The following is a 21310-nucleotide window of genomic DNA, read 5'->3' as shown; positions in this document are numbered from 1 at the left end:
CGCGCTTGCCATTTGCTGCAGCGACGCGCCCCCAAAAAGTCAGGTCCCAAAAAGTGGTTGGCAGGTAGACACAAAAAATCACCATCATCAAGATGAGCCTCGTCTAAGCAAACTCCCTACTCCCTGGCCACGACTGCCACAACAATCCTCGTTGCACACAGCCGGCATCCTTTGGCGAGATAGGCGGCCAGCAATTCGCCTAGAAGATTGATTGCGCTGCCACAAGTCCAGGCTTCTCGATCCAAGCTACACCACAAAGGAGCGTCTTCTGCTTCGTTTCCGACTTCTGCCTCTGCACATTTGTCGTCTGCTCCTGAAACGTGCCTTTTCCTTCTCTCGCGACCCTCGTCCCCGTCTACAAGATCCTCGAAAAATGCCGAAAATTCGTTCGTTCACGCCGGCATGGCTGTCCACGGACTCAACCGACGGCCGCGGCCTGTTCGCATCCTCGGCAGCAAATGCACGCAAATCATCCCTGGCCGCATCCACAGCCAGCCCACACCCAGCCTCCGCCTACGGTAGCCCCAAGAAGCAGGCATACATCCCGGGCCCCAAACGGACGATTGCCCGGCGGGGTACGGAGGTGTTTGTTGCCAATGGACGGGAAATCCGGTGGGCAGATCTCGTCACGATGAAGGACGCGTGGGAAACCACACAAGACGGCTTCACCAAGAGCACGAGCAACACGGCTCCCTCGACACCAGCCTACCGGGTAAGCCTCCTTGTCCTTTGCTGATAGGGTGTGGTGCGTAGTCCATGTCTCTACTAACACGCAAGCAGACACTCAAACCGCCCGTCGCCAGCGACATCCGGCAGCTCGTCATCTCTCCGCAGGCCAACTACATGGCCATCCTCACCACGCACACCGTCCACATCTGTGTTCTGCCCGATCCGTCCCACCTCGTGGCTGCCCAAGACCCCGACGTCCCGCTCAAGACGCGCTACTTCACTCTGGGTCCGACCACCCACGTCACGACGCGCCAGCCCGTCGTTTCGGCCCTGTGGCATCCGCTGGGAGTCAATGGCTCCGCCATCGTCACCATCACGCGAGACGCCGTTGTCCGCCTCTGGGAGATCTCGCCTGTCGACCGGTGGTCTTTTGATGCGCCGTCCCTGTCGATCGATGTGAAGAAGCTTGCCGATGGCACGTGGCTTGACCAAGACTTTGGCGCGTCAGCCAACACCAACACCGGCTACTCGCCCGACTTTTTCGACATGGAGGTGGCAGCGGCCTGCTTTGGGCCCCGAAGCTCGGGTGGCTGGTCGTCCATGACGCTCTACTTGGCCATGCTGGGCGGTGACGTGTACGCGCTGTGTCCCCTGTTGCCCAAGCGCTTTGCGCCGCCCACGGCCTTGATCCCTTCCCTCTCTGTCGCCATCGTCTCGAACCTGGCCGCTGTCGAGGACGACCCGAACACCACCCCTCGCGCCAGACAACTCGCCCGCCAGCAACTGGACTGGATGACCCAGATCGACAACCAAGAGCCCACAATTGTCGACTCGGCCGCGCAGTCCGGCCACGAGCCACCCACTGAAATTTACACACGGCCTTCCAACCCGAGCATTGTTCCCCGGTTGCAGGGCCCGCTGGAAGTCGATCTGGACGACGAGTCGGACGACGAGGGCGAGAGCCTGATCGGCGAGCTCTGCGACATTTTTGTCATCGGTGAAAGGATCGACACCGAGTTCCTGACGGGCGACGACGACGAAGGCGACGAGTTGCAGTACGAAGATCTGATTGACAGAGAAGACCAAGAGGGCCTGTCTCTGCCGGTCATCTGCTTGATTTCGACAACCGGCAAACTGCACATCTGTCTCGACCTCGTGGGCGTCGAGGCGCAGTGGCTACCACACCGCGGTCACCACGCCCACAAGAGCAGCCTGAGCGGCAGCATCCTGAACGGCCGGTCATCGAGTACAGCGTCCCTGGATACGGCACCCTCGTCTGCACGTCCTCTGCTGACATTCCAGGTTGTCGACGTCGTGCGGGGGTCGGAGCAGCGCCCCGGCGGCTGGTGCACATTCAGTCCCGATGTCACGTCACGCTATTCGTTCTACATCACCCACCCCGGCGGCATCACCAACATCTCCCTGTCGTCGTGGGTGTTCCGCCTGGAGCAGGAGCTGCAGGAGAGCACGGACACGGGGGCTGATTTCCGGGTGCGGCAGCTCGTCACGGGAGAGAACACGCAGCGGCAGCGCGTGTACACGCACAACCGCGACGAGGCCCTGGCGACGTGCACATCCCTGCTGGACCCTGATCTTGGCTACTTTCTGCTCTCTGCGACAGAGCATGCACCAGTGGCCATCTGCTTCGAATCCCCGGAAGGTGAGGATGGCGGCTTTGGCGGCGCGGCCCCCGGATTCGGAAGCAGCAGCCAGAACATCAACACCAGCAACGCTACTACTTTCCAGACGACAGCGGCACGATCCACCGCCGAAGAGGCCGAAGACAAGGCGGTGCTCGCTCTCGATTTCTGGAAGGCCCGGCCGGCGTTTGAGACGCCGCCCGAGCTGCTCGCCAAGTCGGAGCTGTCGCAGGCCAAGAACATGCTGTTTTCCAGCCGCTACCAGATGCTGCAGCACCAGGAGGTGCGTCTGTCGCCGGCGACGCTGGCCATCTTCACCAACGCGCACAAGCTCGTGGGCAAGGAGACGGGCCGGCTGAACCACGCAGCGGCGCAAATGTTCACCAAACTCGAGGACCTGCCGATCCACCTCCGCGAACAGGTCGAGTCGACCTACACCCTGAAGCGCCGCATTGACATGATTGCCGGCGAAGACCAGGGCGCCGACAACGACCAGGACGGCGGCCTGACCGACGATGTCCGCCTGCGGCAGCGTCTGCAGCAGGCCCAGGACCGGCACAAGGCGTTGACGGAGCGCATGGAGCGGCTGCGGCGGACGTTTGGCCGTGCCTCGGCCCGGCCGCTCAGCGACAAGGAGCGTGTGTGGTCCCAAGAGGTCCAGGCGCTCGATACCAGCCTGCAAAAGGCGGAGGCGGGGGCGATCCCGTCCGAAGCCGACAGCAGCGCCACCACAAACACAAACCTGCTTGGCCCAGCCTCGCCGTCCAAGGCGGCCAGCGACATTGGCCTCCGCGTCGTGCAGATTCGCGGCCTGTGGGATGACCTGTCCAAGCAGGCCGACGGCATTCTGCAGAAGAGCGGCGGCGGCGGCGGCGGCAACACATCCACGGACGACATCAAGTCATCCGTGGCCTCGCTGGTGTCCGTGAATAGCCGCACCAGCACACCCTCGCCGCCGGCCTCTGTGACAGGCAGCACGGCCGGTGCCGAGGGCAAATCTGGCACGGCCGCTTCGTCTCGCCTCAGCCATGCACTCCAGGTGCCGGCGGACGTGCGCAAAGCCAAGATGGCCCAGGTCACGAAACTGCTCGAGCGCGAGACGGCCATGGTGGAGGCGGTCACGGAGCGTCTTGAGCGGCTGGGCGTGACGTCGTAGGCACGCCGGATGAAAGAACGAATCACTAGGGAGGGTGGTTGTGATTTTGACAAAAGGTTTTGCAAGAAAGCTGGAAAGACGGAAAGACAGGGCATGATAGGGAAGGACATTGGAGCATGTGTCATTGGAGCATGTGTGGTGTATTTGTTACGAGCCATTTACTTTTCTGTACGAGTAAAATATCTCTTTTTGTCAATAAACAATGCATGCTAATCAATCACTATGGAAAAGACCATATGCCTAACATAGAAAATGCCGTGCTCACCAAGTGATTGTCAAGCATGTATATATACAGCGTACCCACGCGCTTGTCTTGCTCCTTTGTGAAAATAGCAAGTTTGTGCTGGAACAACAATACCGCACTGGTAAGTAAATGCTGACGACGTGGTAGTTGGCCTGGTCACATAATTGGAAATTCGCATATTAAACAGCATCCCAAAACGTGTAGTTAAAAGGGCTCATAGGCCAGTGCCATTTCTGCCTGGTTTATCGTCTGTATGTGCAAGGTTTTGCCTCCTTTTTTCTTTCCAAAATGATGTGTATAACAAGCGCGCCAGTGCTAGGTGTTTTTTTTTCATCGTCGTTGCCTTGCTGTTGACAAAGAAGAGCAAGCCAGATATAATAAAAGAAACAAAAAAAAAAGAAAACAGAAAACAAGAGTGAGAGAATAACGACCAAAATATAAACAAGAAAAAAAAGACGCCGTGGTTCATAGATGCCGTGCCGATGCCTCCTACGGATATGGTACCGGGCGTCGCCCTTTGCCATTTCCGCCAATGCGCCCCCAGGTCTCTACTAGTAGATCCCCTGGGTCCTATACTGGAACGTGTCGTAGCTGTAAACACAGGTTAGCCATACTGCTACCAGCATAACTTCAAGATCAAAAGGCGGGTGACAAAAAAAACGTAACGTACAGGCGCGTGTAGTAGCTGCCGAGCGATTTGGCAATGAGCTCTGTCTCGACAAACTGCTCGGCGTCTTCGGCACTCAGGTGCAGCTGGAAGCGTTGCCGCAAGTTGGCCGTCGTCTGCGTCACGCCGGCCACGAAACAGGGCATCTTGGAGTCGCGGCCCATCATGCTGACCAGATCAATCACATTGTCGGCAGACTTGCGGAGTGCTGTCAGACACGTTAGCCCGAGATACATATGCCACACAGACACACAAAAAACATCGAACACCATCGTCCGGGCACCCACCTTGGAAAGCCTGCTTGCACAGACGCTTGTAGTCGTCAAAGTCAGACGACCCAATGCCGCCCAACACCTCGACATACTCATGTGTCAGCTTAAAAGGCGCCGCCTCAAAGGCCACCGAGCCGGGCGAGTTCGACAGCATAAAGCCAAAGTCAATGTGCACAATGTGGCCCTCGTTGTCCACGAGCACGTTGCCGTTGTGCCGGTCCTTGAGCTGCAGCACGTACGAGATCATGCTGTACGCCGCGAGCGACCGCTTGAACGCGTCCACGCCCGCCCGGTGCGCCTCGCTCTCGGACGCGCCAAAGGCCTTGACAAAGTAGTCCTTGAGCGTCGCGATACGCCGCCGCGGGTTCTGGCCGGACTCGATCGAGGCGAGCGTCAAGCTGCGCTTGATGGAGTGCAGCGACACGCCATTGGTAATCGTCTCGATCAGGCCCGAGGACTCGCCCGTCACCAGGATGCGCATCTGCTTCACCCACACAGACACGCCGGCGTCCTCCCAGATCTTGTCGCAGACCGCAATCAGCTGGCAGGCAAACGCCTCCTGCCGCAGATCGGCGCCCGTCTTGACAATCACGCTGACCAGGTCCCAGTTCTTCATCCAGCCGTACGGCGACGACCGCCGGATGCGCTCGCGCTTGATGTCCCAAGCCTCGCCAAACACGGCGGCACTGGGGTCGTCCCGGTCGCCCTTGCGCTGCAGACCGCCCGTCTTGAAGTCGTTCTCCATGCGCGCAATACCAGCGTTTGGGTTCACAGACGTAGCAGCCGCGGCCGCGGCAGCGTCTGCACCGGCAGAGGCGGCCGCATCCTCGTTCTCCTCGCTGCTGCGAACGAGGGCCGGGTCCGAGACATTCACTCGGGCTCCCTCCTCGCTGGCTAGACCAAGCGCGTTGACCGGCGGCGTAGGCACAACGGCATTGTTGACATTAACGCCCGTCTTGGCGACAATGGTATCAAACGTCGGGCCATGGTTGTCGTCAATGTCAAAGCTCTGCTCTTCGAGGCTCTGCATGCTGGCGATGATCTTGGCACGAATGGCAGCCACCTCTTGCCGCGGTCTCTTCCCACTGGTTTGGTCCAGTTGCGCCAGCATCTGCGAAGCCGTCCGCATGTGCGTGGCGAGTGCCGAAAAGTCGGGCTGGTCGGCACTGTGCTGATTCCGAATCATGGGAAGCGTCATCTTGCGGAGAAGAGGCCCAGGACTACTGGACCTCGACGTAGAGGCCGCAGAGCTACGCGGAGTTCCGTCAGACAAGGCGGTTGGTGCGGTGGCGTTTGACGAGGTCGGCGCACCACCTGTTGATGATATCGATCCTGCACCTCCGCTGGCGTGTCGGTTTGCAAGAGAGGACGAAGAAGAGTGATTGTTCAGGGGATGGCTGCGATGTGATCCGCTGCCAGCGAGGGCCGGCGACATGATAGAGCCAGAGACGCTTCGTTTTGTAGAGGGGAAAGCGCCGTCGTCCTCGTCGTCAAACGGCTTGAGCATAGGCGAGTTTCCGAGATCGCCAGACGTCGGCTCAAACACACTGTCAATCGGCGGCTCCAGCAACGCAGCTGCCTCTGCAGCAGCGGCCGCAGCGGCTGCTGCATCTGCAGCTCGTGTGCTTGGGTTCCGAACCGAGTCTGAAAGGTCGAATATGCGTTTCCGAGACCCCTGCTCTGCCACAAGGCTGACAAGCAATCTCTGGTTGTCGGCCGAGTCTGGATCAAACGTGAAATCTTCGCGCAAAATCTCTACCATGAGCAAATACGGCACCTTCTCGGCACTGTTGAGTACCGTGGATTCAGCCGGGTTCAAGCGAACGATGCGGTGGTGTCGGCTGCGACTAGGGATGCCATTCACCAGAGACGGCGGGCAAATGACCGGAATGTCGACTTCGGCGGGCAAGTCTTGGCCGATGAGGGCCAGCTCGGCACGCAGAGCGCTCAGCCGAGCGGCCTTCGGGACGCTGACCAGCCGGTTGGAGATGTCCTCGAGGGCGCGCAAGAACTGGGTCTCGCATCGGAAGTAGTTCTGTCGCAGTAGCCGGGCCTTCTGTTCGGACGTCATGTCGCCTACGCTGGCGATTCGTGGTTTGGCGTGGTGGTGGGAGTGCCGACGAGAGAGCGCCGATATGCTGTCTGGTGGGTTGAGGCCTGCTGATACGGGCGTAGGGGGCCGAGTCGCCATACGCGGCGACCGCATATCGGGCAGGGGCAGGGACGACGAGCTGAGCCGCGCTTCAAGCGAGATCGATTCGAGGTGTTGGTGTTGCGCACTTGGCGGTAGCGACCGGCGGTTCGGCTCCGAGGGCCGAGCGGGAGGCGCGTGAAGACTTGACGAGGAGCCAGGTCGCGACGAACTGGATGTCTGCTTTTGGCGCTGCTTCGGTGACCGGATCGACTGATCCTTGGGCGGCGAACGCATTGTTTCGGGAGGGCTGTTCGGTGTCGGGATATTGGTCACCGTCTCTAATGCCCTTGTGGCCGTAGCAATGCTGGACCCGCTGGAAGCCCGGTTGATATCCTTTGTGCGCCGCGACTTGGTGGAGGTGGGTGTGACCGTTTGAGACCGTGTCGGCCTCTTTGGCGGATCGTTTTGCTCCGTGTCAGAAGCGCCGCCGGCCGCCGAGGACTCTCCCGGTGGGGCCGGTTTGCGTGCCTGTGCAATCGCCATGGGCCCTGCCCATTGCGGGAGCATAGGAAGGCCAATGCTGGCCAGGACAAAGCTGGCAAGGACGGTGACTGGCAGGACATTTTCGGTGATCTTTTCTTGGCGGGACGTGTCTGGAAGGCCGAAAACGATATGTTGGACCTTGTTGTAAACGCGTCGACAAGTTTGGAAGGCATCTGTCTGGGGGTTCGAGGAGAGATCGTGGAGGTATGTTTGGAAGAGCCAAAAGGTCTAGCTAGTCAGAAACGCTGCGGATGTCATAGATTCATGAGGAAAGGAGAGGTTAAGGGGAGACGGACGAGAAGTGCGGCCGTCACAGATTCTTCGCAAAGGTCCAGGAGAAACTCCTCCAGAGCCATAGACTCATTGTTGACGCTGATTATAAGGTGGCACAGCTGGGGGAGGAAGAACTCAATGTCCTCGTACGGGAACTGGCGCAGCTTATTGCAGAGAACATGGTGAATGCCAATGTGGTCGGCATAGCGGCTATAGATCGGCCGGTTAGTTGTGCGAAGAGCTGCCAGCGGAGGGACAGAGTGTCACTCACGAGAGGTAGGACACAGAGAGGAACGGGTCTGAGTTAAAGACGTCACTGTCGAGGAACCGCTGGAGCAGATGCCACGACATTGGGCGGAGTGGGGTTCGGGGGTGTCAGCTATGGGTGGAGGTTGGGCGGCGGCTGAGGTTGATGTGCGAGGGCTGGCAGCAGACAGACACGAGACGAGCTGTGGTGACCTCGTCGAGATGGTGTGTCTACAGCTGGAGCGCCGGGAAACTCGAGAGATGGGAGGGAGAACGTCGGTGGAAACGAGACATCTGAAGGTGGCCGGCGCGAGAGAAGAAAGCGGACTAGGAGGGCTAGCTCAAAGAGGATCGAAAGACATCTGAAGGCAAGTTGACGAGGTCCAAAAGGAGTGGCGAGGAACCAGCGATCGATTCGAGGCAGACTGAAGCTCAAAGTCGTCCGTCGCGACAGATCGGCATGTGGTGGTTGCTGGAGCCGGGGCAGGAGCACAAGCCGCCCAAAAGAGGAAATGCAGGCTCCAGAAAGAAAAGAAAGATATCGGAGATGTCGGGCGGGTAGCGGGGGGCGGAAGAGCTGCGCTGGCAGTCGGGGTGTTGGCTATGAGCGTGTTGCGCGTTGGTGATTGAAGTTGAGGTTGAGAAAAAAGGGGGGGGATAATACAGCAGGCGGTGGAATGCACAGAAATGCACTGAGATGGGATCGCGGACACGGAAGTAGCGGAACAAGCGGGTCACGGCCGACCAATGCACGGAGCGAACAAAACACGAGACGAGGAAATGGTAAATCGTAGCAGTGTCAAAGAATGCGTCGAAACAAAAAATGAGTGTTTGTCGATGGAAAAATAAAATAACAAAATAAGAAAATCGAGCAACAAACGATTGGGGTGACAAATAGGAGCTACTCGTAGACAATTGGAAGGATCAAAGGGCGTCTGGCGGAGGGTCAAGGGAGGTGCGACTGGTGCGTGTTAAACACGAATTGACGGCAGGCGCAAGTCAGGTCTACGTTCTTGACGTCTGTTGACAAAAACACTCCGCGTGGAAGGTGCCGAAGCCGATTCGAACAGGTGGTTCGTTCCATTTATTCTGTGCATTCGAGTCGGGATGGATGAAAGAGGCAGCCACGACCCACGGTCCACGGCCCACGGCAATAATACGTCGTAGCTAGTACGTTGTAGGGGTCCTCCTAATTCGTAGACGTGATTTCAATGCTTCAGATGGCGACGAGTGGCCTCAATTGGCCTCACTTGGTGGGGCTGGCAGCTGGGATTTTGCCAAACTGTTCAGTTCGTGTCCAGTCCAATGTCGGCGTGCCTGCGCCTGTACGCCTGCTCCAGTACAGAGTGTATCTAGCAGTGTACGGTGTCTGACAGAGGACAAGGGACAAGAGCCACTGAGTAAGAAACACGGCCCGCTGCAGGGGATAAGGCTACCAAGACAACAACCCTGAGGCAGGAGACAACTAGGCCCTCTTCGGGATAGGGCGTCCCACTGCACAGAGAGCTTTTAAGGGCTGTACGAGAAACGGACACGAATGCGAGGACATAGGATTTTGCCTGTGATTAGAGACCCATCACGAGAAAGCCGTAATTTGCGTGTCTGCATGTTTTTCTATGCAAGGCTAAATTGGGAAGGGAGGATAGCATACAATAATGTGTTGGCCATTGACTTTTGAGCGACACAAAGGAAGAAAAAGCGTTGCGACGTAGACGAATGGCCAACGGAAGACTCTTTGCCTTCCTGAGAAACTCATTTTTGGAGAGGCCATGATGCCAGAATCTATGAAAACGCAATGCAAATGTATTGTATCGCGAGTGAAACAACGGACCGGTAGACTATGGAAAAGCTCAAGTTTCGACTGGAGGCAGAGCGGCCGTGATGAAGAGTCAATGACAATGGAGATCATGACCAACTTTTGTAAATAATTTTAAAACCCGTGCATGTAGATGAAATGATGAAAACGAGATGAAAACAACGTGATGAAAGAGAGTTAGAGAACGGACCACCATTCCCCATCACGAATGCAATGCTTTCAAAGTACGCCCCTGAATACAAAAATCAATAACGCCCAGCAAGCCCCAAACAGCTTCTTTCTATACCTTCTTCTTCCGGGCAGGACGCCCGCGCTTCTTCGGCTGCTCGTCCCCACTGTCACTCTCAAACTTGAGCTTCGTCCCGCTGGCGGGTCCGCCGCTGTTGGCATCGCCGCCGGCCGCGCCCTGGGCGCCCGTGCTGTTGCGCGGCCCACGGCCGTGCTTCTCCTCCGGGTCGACCTTCTTCACAATGTCCCGGAGAAAGTCCCACTGGTCGTCTGACTCCACAACCTGCTTCAGCATCTGTGCTGTCACGCGCTTCGAGTTCTTGGTGCGCGCCACATCGGCGCTCTTGGACACGAGATTCACCATGAACATCTCCAGGGCCTTGCCGACGGCAATGGGCGTCTGCTGGGACACCTTGCCGACTTCTTCATCCGCCTGCATGATGCGTTTGATGCGTGCCGTCGGGAACTTGGTGCGTACGGGTGACGTGAGAACAACGTGAGCTACAGGTGGCGCTGCGCCCACGGGGGCTGCCAGCGAGCCTGCAGCATCTCCTGGTCCTGGTCCTAGTCCTGGTCCGCCCGCTGCAGCGGCGGCTGATCTTCGTGGCGGCATCCCCTCTGTTTTCGGGATGGGCGACGCGGGCTGTGCGTAGCTTTGCGGCCGGTCAAAGGACGGCTGTTGTCCCTGTTGCTGCTGCAATGCCAAAAACGGGTCGCTTTGATACGAGTCGTTTGCAAAGAGATCCTGCTGCTGCGGCTGGTACTGCTGCTGCTGCTGCTGCTGCTGCTGCTGCTGCTGGTATGGGGGCACAGAGTAGCCCTGGTAGTACGGCGGCTGCGCAGACTGGCCCGGTGGAACGTAATAAGACTGCGACTGCCGCTGTTGCTGCTGCTGCTGCTGGCCCGGCTGTGGTGATGTCGACGGCTGCTGGGGCGGTGACTGCAGAAACGACGACAACTGGCCCAGGTTGTGGGGCGGCGGCGGCGGCGGCGGCTGCTGTTGTGTGGTGGAGTAGTGCTGTGGTGGGGGTTGGTAGTAGCCCTGCTGTACGGGAGACTGTACGTGCTGCTGGGGCGGGTAGGAAGGCTGCTGGCCGTACTGTTGCTGCTGGTGGTACGCAGGGATCTGCTGTTGGTGATGTTGATGTTGCTGAGTTGGTGGTGCCGGATCCGAGAAAAAGGATGACAGGTCCGGAGACTTGGGAGCGTACCCCCCGTCGCCCGACATGGCGCTTATGTGTATTATTGGTGGCAGGGCGAGGGAGCGCGCGCCCGCCTTGCTAATATCGATCTTTTTTTTTTTTGGCGGCGACAGCGGCGGGTTTTCGGGTCGTATGGGTTTGGCCTTTTGGCTTTTGGCCTTGTTCACAGCTTGCTTGACCCGTTTGGGAGTTGAAAGGGAGCTATGGTGTCCTGTGCGCGAAATTGCGGACTTTTAATTTGGCAAGAGCTGGAGCTGGAGCGACTTTGCTGCTTTCGGCGGCAGTGTGGCCCACAATGCGAGTCTCTTAAAAGTTACCGCTGGCAATTGCCCAAGCTCTGCCTGGGAAAGAATCGTAGAATGAGGAACAGACAAGCCTGCTCTGGATTGGCTGCCAATGGGTGTTAGTACAGTCGCCAGGAAGGGAAGGAAAGACGGGTGAGCGTGGAAGTGGGGCTCGTGTGTGCTGTTGGCCATCCGCGAGTTCCCAAATCAAAAAAGGAAACAGCAACCCGACATCACAGGAACCGACAACACAGGTGAAATAGTTCAGAACCTGTCGTCAGGGCGTATTGTCACAGAAACGTATTGTTGTTGGAGGAGCCAGCTGCCCGTACTCAAAGAATGACAGGTGCCAATGCGTCTCGAAATAATGCGGTGTGGTGGCATCGCGCAGGGGACAGTGCATATATTTACCTCGAATCTGCTCCTCACGGGCTCAACTCCGTCCTAGGACTTTTGCACCGATAAAGAGCTGTTGCCTGTACGGAGTATTGTGCGCAACTGCTTGGCAATTCGGCAGGAGCTCACGAAAAGACCGTCGACCAGTTTAGGCAAGTCACGCTGGAATAATGTGTGTATTGTGTATCGTATGCAAATGGAAAGAAGGGGAGCCTTGGCGTGGAAAGATGGAATAAGACGGAATAAGGCGCTGCAATTGGCGTATTTTGGAGGGGTGGACAAGCTATTGGGGGCCAGAAAAGGAGGAAAGAGGCATGTGTTGTGGAGTGGGAAGGGGCGAGTCGAGCTCTCCGTCGTGGTCCTTTCTCGGCCTTCCGCGTTCTTCCCCCTTCAGGCCATCGGATTTTTCGTGGGACATTGCGGCCGTTTATATGCGCGACGCGGCGCCAGGCGCGACTTCCAAACAAGGAGCGGGGCAGAGGGGTGTGGAATATCCGTCTCTGATTGGCCCAAAATATGCGGTGCACATACCGAAGCCTCCTTCCTCGCTTCCTCGCTCCCCACCAACACGCCCAAGCTTCCTGAATCAGGGCCCAGAGCTAGCAACGCCTCTAGCTTTTGCCGTCTTTGTCTCTTCATCAAGTCCTTGCCGCAACACAACTCAATACAGAGGGCGTATCTACTCTTCTGTGCCCGCGCAACAGCGCATCGCGCATTGCAAGCGCGCAATAACGCACGATGCGTACGGTTCTGCCCTCGCCTACAAACAGACGGGACGCATGCAAAGAGGAACCGCGGAACGAATATGACTGACACTGCGCCTCTCTGCTCCTCTAGACGCGTTTTCTCTGGCTCCATGTCTCCATGCCTTCATATCGCCATGCGAGCGTGGCTATGCCTCTCTATCCATGATCGCCAGGGGTCGGCATGGCAGGCAGCGGGAAGATGGGGCGCTCGAGACGCGCAGAAGCTACAACGGCAGGATACTCAGATCCCAATGGCAAATGGCTGAGCCGCAGATCGTGTGCAGCCTGGTAGACGGGTGGGGTTACGAGGAAACCAGCCGCTCAAGCCGAACGGTGTACAACGACGCAGGTGCGCAAAAGCGTGTTTTATGTGACACAAGAGCACAGTCGCCTAATCCGAGTGGGTATACGGGTGTACAGCGCGTTCACTCCCGCCATTGTGGCTCTCCGTCATCGAACAGTGGCCGCTGAGCAAGTGCTCTACAACCAGCTGTGACGGGGCAACAGTGACGGGGCAAGTCAAAGCGTCAAAATCAACCCCTCGATGCCGCAGTGATGAAAAACGAGCAACTGAGGCGACCACAAGGCCGCGCATCGATGGTCGAAGCCGAGCTTGTTTGTTGCGAGCTCTGGTTCTGATGTCTGCGCGGTACGCCTGTGACGGTCCTTTTTTTACTTGATCTAATCTGAGCGGCGACCCGTGGTCCTTGTCTTTTGCGTGAATGCTGCGGGGAGAGTTCCGATGCGTGCCCGCCTTTGAGAATCCAAGACTTTCCTTATTGCGTTTTCCCGTCATGGGTGTGTAACGTAGCCGCTCGAGCTAACGCATCCTTCGTTTTACTTCGCCGACGACGCGACGAAGCCCTTCGAAACGCCGGGCATTCGACCGCGCGAGAAACAGCGACGCAACGGGCCATGCGTGCACGCCAAGACCGCCATCGTCCACGCTCGTCTGCACATCCACGCCGTCGGCCTGCAGACGGTCGACCCATGCGCGGATCTCGGGCGCGAACACCTCCTCCGCGCCGTATGTTGCAAAGATGCCCTTGGCTGGACAGGCTCGACGCCACCATTTGCTGTCGCGACAATGGCCCGGCGAGAGGACGGGGTCTTCGCCTGAAATCCCTGGCGCGCCAGCCGTCTTGCCCTCGTACAGGGCTGCGTAACTCGCAAGCGTCTCGGCGTCGATGTAGTCATTCGCCGACCGGCGGTATCGCTGCGACCGCAGAGTCACCCACGGCGATATGAGGACAGCCATACCCGGCAGCGGCAGGGGAAGGGGCGGGGGTGGAGGCCGTTCTAAAGGGGGGGTCTGGGATAGCCGGAGCAGCAGGCTAAGCACAATCGTGCCGCCAGCAGAATCCCCCGCAACCACAATGCGCGCAGGATCTCCCTGGGCCGCCGTAGACAGGACATGGGCGTAAGCGTGGGCAGCCTCGTCGATCTGGGTTGGGAAAACAGCGTCCGGGGCCAACGTGTAGTCTAAACTAAAGATGGCCGGGTTCCGGAAGCCAGCGGGCTTCTCGTCCCCAGGACTGCCTTCCATCAGTAGAGCCGCCCATGCGAGCAGAAATTCCAAGTAAAAGTGCGACGACCCGAGAACGAAGCCGCCTCCTGTACGATTGCGTTAGCCGACAGAAAGGCCTTCTTTTTGTGGACTTGAAATAGCAGACCAACCGTGGACAAAGAATAGAACAATGTCGGGCGGGCGGCTTGCATCATATGTTATCCACATGCCCCTGAAGTGTTCCTGTCGAACAATGTTAACATGGAGTCAAAGGGGCGGCCTGCAGTGAATACCCTACATCGTGATGCTCTCGCCAGCGGAGTATGGACACCGGCCGAGGCCGTGGCCATGGCATGAGTGAAGCCGCAAAGGGCGGCAGAAGAAATGTGGTAAAGGACAGCGCGTGAGAAAGAGCGGCCCGTACGAGCCGACCGGCTCCAAGCGCCTGCAGCTGCCGAAAGCGGTGAAATGGCAGCGCCACCGACCGCGAGAAGAAGACGCGGCCAACATGGGGATCCGTATGAATAAAAGCCCAGCGCACGCAGCAGAGCACGACTTCTTCGAATAGGGAGGGCCGCTGCTGCTGCTGTTGCTGCTCGGCCCGGCCGCGCCGCCAGCCTGCAAGCTGCCGGTGCGCAACGTCGAGCGGCATTTGGAGCACAAGAAACGGCAGCGCCTGCAGAATGGACGCAAAGGTTGCGCGTATCCCCGCCTGCAGGAGCAGCTGCGGTGCAAGGCAGACGCAGAAGACGAGGCAATGGAGCAGCGAGACGGGCGGTAGCAGCACTGGCGGCGGTGTCGCGTCGTGGTCGCGCCGGGGCCGGTGCGGAGCCGGCGACGAGTGGCTCATGATGTCATTGTCCTAGGCTGGATGCTCTTTGCTGAAAACGACGCGTAACAAATGCTTTTTTTACGCGGTTTGTCGCGGTTGTTAGTCGTTGGTGATGGATGTTGTTTTGTCCAAGTTGGAATTGCGTGGTTTTGGTGACGCTGGTCGGTATCTGGGAAGGACGGCAGAAACCGTAGCAAAACGTGGTTGGCTTTTCGCTCGAGACATCATCGGATCATGACACACGGATCGACGCTATTTTTAAACGCGACTTTTTAAACGAAAAAAGAACAATAAAACGCATTTATTTTACAAAGCACCACAAACGCGACAAATAAATACTCTAAAAAATCACATTGTATTTCTAAACTACTATGACACGCCCTGAATTTTTATTGTATTTTATGACGCGTATAGTCGCCGAGTTTCGCTGTCTATTATGTTCGCGTCTAGGGTTTTACTTGGCGTGGCGCTTTGCCTGCTCCTCACCGAGGATCGTCTGCTCCATCTTGTCAAACGCGCCCACAACATGGCCATACTGCGCAAACTCCTTGGGCCGATAGCCCACGTCCACCTTTTCGATCTGGCCCTCGGGTGTCCAGCGCTTGCCAATCAGCTCGTCAAACGTCTCGTGCTCGCTCGTGCGCTCAATCGACCACAGCGCCTTGTACGCGCCACCCAGCGCACACGCGTTGCCGCCCACGTCGAGACGGTACACGCCCTCGGCGCCACCCAGCACCTCGCCCAGCACCTGCGCAATGGCCGGGTTGAGCGAGCCTCCGCCGACAAGGTAGATGCGGCGCGGCTGCGCGGGGAGGCGCGGCGCGTCGGCCGTCGCACCGGGCTGGTCGTGCACGAGGGGCTGCGAGCGGAGACGCATGGACAGCGCCTGGGACTCGACTATGAGTCGCGCGTCCTGCTCCGCCGACGTGTGGGCCGCGGTCGCCGGCGCGAGGTCGCTACCGTCGGCCGGGTTGCACGTGTACCGCCAGGTGCCCGCCGGGATGTTGGGCACGATCTCGTTGATGTAAAAGTAGAGGCCGAGCTTGGCCTTGTCGCTGCCGCTGCCGCCGCCGCCACCAACACCCGGCAGCCCCAGCACAGGCGTGTCCAAGACGGCCTTGTTAAAGTTGGCCCACGGATCGCCGCCCGCGGGCGCGGGCGGCAGCTGGTCGCGCACCTTTTCGCGCGCCAGGCCGCCGTTCTTGTAGCACAGCATGAACATGTACTGACCGGGCGTCGTCGGGTGGTTGAAGAAGTGGTAGCTGGGGTCGGGCTTGTAGTGCGGCGTGACCATCAGGAACGTCGTCGACGTGCCGAGGCTGACAATGGCGTCGAGCGGGCGCAGCGGCAGCGCCAGGATGGTCGCCGGGTTGTCGCCCGTGAACGGGGCAATCTCGCAGTCGGCCGACACGCCGTACCGCTGCACAAAGTACGACGCGATGCGGCCCATGCTGCCGCCACCGTCCACGCGCACCTCGCCGAGCTTCCGCCGCAGGTCGGCCGCGCCGCGCGCGCCGTTGCCGGCCGCCAGCTCCAGCAGCGGCTCCGACCACTGCTGGTGGGGGATGTCCCAGAGGTCCATGCCGCACACGTCGCTAATGTCCATGGGCGCCAGGCGGCCCAGCAGCACCGAGGCCACAAACGACGACACAAGCGAGATGCGCGCCGTCTTGGCGTACACGTCGGGCCACTTGCGGCGGATGCGCATGATCTGCGTGCCCGTGAAGCGGTGGTGTGCGGCGCTGCCCGTGACCTCGGCCAGGCGGTGGGGGCCGTCCGATTTGGACTCGTCCTGGGCGAGGCGCGCGTCGAACTGGTCGCACTCGTCCTGTGTGCTGTGGTCCTGCCAGTTGGGGGCCCACGGGCGGGAGAAGGACCCGGCTAGGCGGTCGGCCAGGCGGTCAGCAGGCGCGGCGGAGGATGCAGTCGTGGCACGCGTCGTCGTCGTCGCCGCCGCCGCCGCTGCCTGCAGGTCGGCCAGTTCTTGGGCGGCGCCCTCGGACCAGTAGACGCTGCCGTGCTGCTGGCAGGAGCCGCTGATGGCGCGGATGCGCGACAGGACGCCGGGGCCGTTGCTGAGGTCGTGCAGGCGCTGGAAGACGAGGTCGATGGCCTCGAGGAACAAGGCCACGGGCGCGTAGACCTCGCCCTCTTCGTCGTTGACGAGAACGCCCTTGGTGAGGCCATACTTTTCGCCAAAGTCGGCGTCGAAGTCGACCTTGGCCTGGGCGACAATGCTGAGGTCCGAGGCGACCACAATGGCTGCGCGGCGTGAGTAGACACGGACGAAAACGAAGACACAGCTAGGAGTAACCCCGGAAGCATGGGAAGTCTGTGCTGCCTACCTTTGAGCTGCTGGGTCGAGAGATCGAAGCCCAAGTACAGGGGCCCCTGAGAAGCACCTGCCGCCATTGCGATGATGTCAAGGTGGGTTGGGGTGTGTTGTGGAAGGAGCGCGAAGGGGTTGTTGCGAGGAAGGAGCAACCGCTTTGCGAAGCGTAACGACAGTATAATCCGAAATGTGGACGAGAGACGAACGCAGTTGAAAAGACCAACGTGTATAAGAACAGAGTTTAATACATAAAGGCCTGGACTCCAGAGCTTCTATTCAAAACCACGAGACATCTGATATACCGCGAAAAAGGCGGCGACAACTACCCCCAAAACGGTTTCCCCAATTCTTCCAATTCAGTCAAGTAATAGCTTGTCGTCGAGGGCAAAAAATACACCAAAACAGGGGACAAACACCCCCCACGGGCGATCCGATGACCGCAAGCTTCGCGCTAACTGCCGACGTTTTCTCAAAGTACCCTGCCGCGTCAAGGTCTCGATGCTCTGTGGTGTCGGAATTCCCATTTTCGGAGGGGTTCGAGGGGCTGTGGCGGCAGCCTCGTCGCTCCCATCGCTCTTTCCATTTAGGCTAAACTGCCGTCGACACCCGCTGCATGTGTATTTTTCTATTTTTCCATTTGCTGGGCCATTTCTTAGGCTTAGCCCGCCGAGCCCGCATATCGGCAGCTTAGGTGGGCCTGGCCGCATTTTTCATCTGGTATTTGTACTCAGTATTTATTTGGAGATTTAGCAATTTGGCGCACACGTGGAAATTGGAAGCAATACATTGTGAAGCTGTGGCTATTCACAAGAAAAAGATGTTTGTATATGTTGTCTTTCTTTACTTTTGTCTCTATCTCTCTTTTCTCATATATCGAAACAGTGGAAGGCCGCAATGGAGTGCGGAAGGCATTCATACAAGAGACTTACGTGACTGAAGGCGGTTAGACGATGTCGTTTGCCGGCAATCAGTGTTTGTGTGGCTTCCCGTTCTGGTCATGATCGTGGTCGTGGTCGTCGTCTTCGGGCTCGGGGCTCGACCGTGGGCTGATGTCGCCCGAGATAAACTCGTCAAACTTCTCGACCGTCTCGTCCAGCCTCACAAACCGCACGTGCACCCGCCGCACGCCGCGCACCGAGCTGCCCACCCGTGTGCGCACAGCATCCTCAATCGACCGCACATCCTCGACCGTCCAGTCGCCCGGCACCGCGAGCTCCAGGTCCACCAGGTAGTTTTGGCCCGACTTGACACCCGACACGTCGCGCAGCTCCGCCAGATGCTGCTGCCCATTGGCGAGCAGGGCACCGCCGTCGAGCGCCTTGGTGACGCTCTTGCGCACGGACCGCTTCACGTCGTCGTCGATGCTGCGGTCGGCCAGCTCGTAGAGCGCGGCGGCCGTGTTCTCCCAGCCGGCGCGGATGACCAGCAGCGAGATGAAGAGGCCGCCGACGGGGTCGAGCCACGACGCGTCGTGGATGAGGTTGGCGCCGAGAATCGCAAGGAGAGTCACGATGCCTGTCAAACTATCGACGCGGTGGTGCACGGCATTGGATGCAAGGACCGACGATTTGCGTTCACGGGCAACCTTCATAGCTGAGAAGGATGTGTGGTTAGTTTTTTTTATGTTCATACGTGTATTAGAGTATTATACGGCTGGGTGGGGAGGGGGGAAGAGTGAGTACTCACTCGCTCGGTAGAGCCACTCCTTGACAAGCACGGTGCCCAGCGCCAGCCAGGCTGCGTGTAGGCTTGGGCCGTCATGCCCGTGGCTGTGGCTGTGGCTGTGGCCGTGGCCGTGGGCCATGACCTCGGCGGCAGCTGCTGCATCCAAAAAGAAATGCGCGTACAGGATCTGTAGACTGCTCATGCACATAAAAATGCCGCCGCCGAGTAGCATGCTCGACACGCCCAGCGACCCCAGGCTCTCCACCTTGCCGAAGCCCGTAGGGAACTTCGCCGTCGGTGGACGCAAGCTCCACGAGACCGTGGCAAGCGTCAAAATGTCCGACGCCAGGTCGGTCAAGCTGTGCCAGGCATCGGCGACCATGGACTGCGAGTTGAAGTAGTAGCCGCCAGCGCCCTTGGCCAGGGCCATGCCCAGGTTGCAGTAGAGGCCAATGCGCGTGATGCGGACGCCGGCATCGTTCTTGTTCTGGGACGTGAGGTAGGCATTGTCGTGGTGGTGATGGTGGCCGCCGAAAAGGCCGTGCGAGTGGGCGTGGACGTGGTCATGGCTGTGGCCGTTGTCGCCATCCTTGTCGTTGGATGCAGCGTGCGAGTGCGCGTTGTCGCTTTTTGACCGTGCCTGGATAGCCATGAGGGCCGGCAGCCAGCGGGCGAATTTGCGCCGTTGTTTTCGAGAAAAAGATGGTGTAAATTGTGCCAATGTTTCGGAAGACGACGACGAGGACGACGACGAGGACGACGACGAAGAATATGATGGTGATGACGATGATGACACTGAGGATGAAGACGATGCCAATGGACGGCGGAGCGTGGAAAGCGACGGAGATCTGGGTGCTGGTAGATCTGATGGTGACAGCGGAGGTCGGCTGGCGCGTGATGTTAATGTGAATGTGGCTGACGTAGAGGAAGGGAAGATGGTCGGAATCGCAGTCGACGACGAGGTCTGGAACACGCGACGCTGCGACGACGATTGATGTGGTTGAGGTGGCCTCAGTGCCTGGCTAAAGTCGTAATGGTGTTGGCGGTACGGTTGGCCGGTGGTGCTGGAGTGGTGGTTGCAGTAATAATACACGCGGCAGTTGCTGCGGTTGGCTGCGCTGCGATTGCTACTGTAGTGCTGGGCGCTTTGATTGCTGGGGTAGAGCGGATGGCGGCTGGTGCGAAACGGAGCTCGGACAGATCCAGCTGCCGCCCTGCACAGCACATTCAGACGCAGCGGCCGGCCGCTAGACGGCCCGTGCCAGCAGAGTGGTGACGGCATGCTCTGTGAGGGCGACAGTTGGGGGTGTGTGTTGCGAGGCAGAATGTGAAGCTTTGGGGACAGCGTGGGACGTGAAAAGTGAACGGTACGAGAGGATGTCGTTGTGGCGGATCCAGAGGCAGGATCCAGGGGCAAGAGCGGGGGACGGACAAGAATAGAAATCGCAAGAAGGAGCGGCTTTGGCCAGATCAAAAGGGAAGGAGGGTGCGGGAGGAAAGCAGGAAGCAGCTGGGCCAAAATGAAATATCCAAGAAGGAGCGAACGTGATGGACCGAGAAGCGAGCCAGAAGCAGAAGCGGACGCGCGCTGGGTTTTGTTTCTGCAGCGAGGCCGCCGCGACGGAGCCGATGGTAGGGAAGATACGCAGTAGCACGAAAACAATGGCTCCGTAGTCGATTTCAGGTCCTGTCCTCTTCCGTGGAACAGCGGTCACCAAAGCGGTCGAATGGGCCCTGGCTGGCGGCAGTTAGGCTTTTGGACTGTCCTTTTTAGCGGACCGCGATTGCGCCTTCCCCCGTAGCGCAATGAAGGTTGCCGAGCTGGAGTGGGCTGACTCTTTTGGTTTTGTTGGGTTGTTCCTGCTGCGCCATCATCTTTTTGGTCCCCAGTATGATGCCCCCAATCCAGTTTACAAGGGCGGAAAGCGGAAAGCGCCAACCCGTATGGTTCGATTCTCGCGACACAGCAATCTTCCGCTCCCGTGCGTAGACAGCGGCCAGACCAGGCAGGAACGCCCCCGCTCATCTGATAGCGCGGAAGGAGGGTTGATCGCGGACGGAGATAAGACTATGCTCTTCGACTCTATACTGCAGCTGCTATCTCGCGAACCCATTCCTGCCTCACCAGGAAAGACAATGGGTGATCTCCACCATGACGATACACTTAACGATGTACCCCACCCGGACCGAGAGTCGATGAGTTACGACGCGCTGGAAAACGCCTGGAGCGCCCCAAAACTATCCGAAGGCTCCCTAAATCTATCCGCTACCGGCCCCACCAGTATGCTGTAAAATTATAGGCATGGCTTGCACACCGCGTCCTTCACCTCATCTAGCCGCGGCCAGCCTTCCCTTCTCATCGCCCAATAGACGCCCATTCCAACCATCGAAGCCGGCCACCAATCTCCCACGGGTTGCTTCCCCGATACGGCGTGCAATTGGGCTGGAGCAGGCTGTT

The 21310-nt window shown here is 58.7% G+C and overlaps 7 protein-coding genes across 7 annotated transcripts; 2 read left to right on the top strand and 5 right to left on the bottom strand.

Moving 5' to 3' along the window:
* Window positions 1-373: 373 nt before the first annotated feature.
* On the top strand, window positions 374-3465 carry SPSK_08442 (uncharacterized protein; the record flags this gene model as incomplete). Its single annotated transcript, XM_016735039.1, has 2 exons — window positions 374-712; window positions 781-3465. 2 exons carry the CDS (start codon window positions 374-376, stop codon window positions 3463-3465), a joined length of 3024 nt encoding a protein of 1007 aa, XP_016588527.1.
* Window positions 3466-4260: 795 nt separating this feature from the next.
* SPSK_08364 (phosphatidylinositol 4-kinase) lies at window positions 4261-7949 on the bottom strand (the record flags this gene model as incomplete). The annotated part of the gene is made up of 5 exons (XM_016734964.1): window positions 4261-4300; window positions 4380-4584; window positions 4664-7553; window positions 7622-7808; window positions 7870-7949. The coding sequence occupies 5 exons, from the start codon at window positions 7947-7949 to the stop codon at window positions 4261-4263; spliced, it is 3402 nt and encodes a 1133-aa protein (XP_016588526.1).
* A 1991-nt stretch (window positions 7950-9940) lies between these two features.
* Window positions 9941-11116, bottom strand: SPSK_09422 (cbf nf-y family transcription factor; the record flags this gene model as incomplete). Its single annotated transcript, XM_016735994.1, has 1 exon — window positions 9941-11116. The coding sequence occupies one exon, from the start codon at window positions 11114-11116 to the stop codon at window positions 9941-9943; it is 1176 nt and encodes a 391-aa protein (XP_016588525.1).
* A 2220-nt stretch (window positions 11117-13336) lies between these two features.
* SPSK_09131 (uncharacterized protein) lies at window positions 13337-14873 on the bottom strand (the record flags this gene model as incomplete). Its single annotated transcript, XM_016735710.1, has 3 exons — window positions 13337-14130; window positions 14194-14266; window positions 14322-14873. 3 exons carry the CDS (start codon window positions 14871-14873, stop codon window positions 13337-13339), a joined length of 1419 nt encoding a protein of 472 aa, XP_016588524.1.
* Window positions 14874-15309: 436 nt separating this feature from the next.
* SPSK_08821 (xylulokinase) lies at window positions 15310-17267 on the bottom strand (the record flags this gene model as incomplete). The annotated part of the gene is made up of 2 exons (XM_016735408.1): window positions 15310-17117; window positions 17201-17267. 2 exons carry the CDS (start codon window positions 17265-17267, stop codon window positions 15310-15312), a joined length of 1875 nt encoding a protein of 624 aa, XP_016588523.1.
* Window positions 17268-18154: 887 nt separating this feature from the next.
* SPSK_08806 (cation efflux family protein) lies at window positions 18155-20134 on the bottom strand (the record flags this gene model as incomplete). Its single annotated transcript, XM_016735393.1, has 2 exons — window positions 18155-18780; window positions 18874-20134. The coding sequence occupies 2 exons, from the start codon at window positions 20132-20134 to the stop codon at window positions 18155-18157; spliced, it is 1887 nt and encodes a 628-aa protein (XP_016588522.1).
* Window positions 20135-20658: 524 nt separating this feature from the next.
* On the top strand, window positions 20659-21144 carry SPSK_09954 (uncharacterized protein; the record flags this gene model as incomplete). The annotated part of the gene is made up of 1 exon (XM_016736521.1): window positions 20659-21144. One exon carries the CDS (start codon window positions 20659-20661, stop codon window positions 21142-21144), a length of 486 nt encoding a protein of 161 aa, XP_016588521.1.
* Window positions 21145-21310: the final 166 nt, after the last annotated feature.

The sequence above is a fragment of the Sporothrix schenckii genome (genome assembly GCF_000961545.1).
Source record: "Sporothrix schenckii 1099-18 chromosome Unknown Cont44, whole genome shotgun sequence".
NCBI classification, from domain to species: Eukaryota; Fungi; Ascomycota; class Sordariomycetes; order Ophiostomatales; family Ophiostomataceae; genus Sporothrix; species Sporothrix schenckii.
The sequence above is the reverse complement of the archived record's forward strand: the minus strand, read 5'-3'. Positions and strand labels throughout refer to the sequence as shown.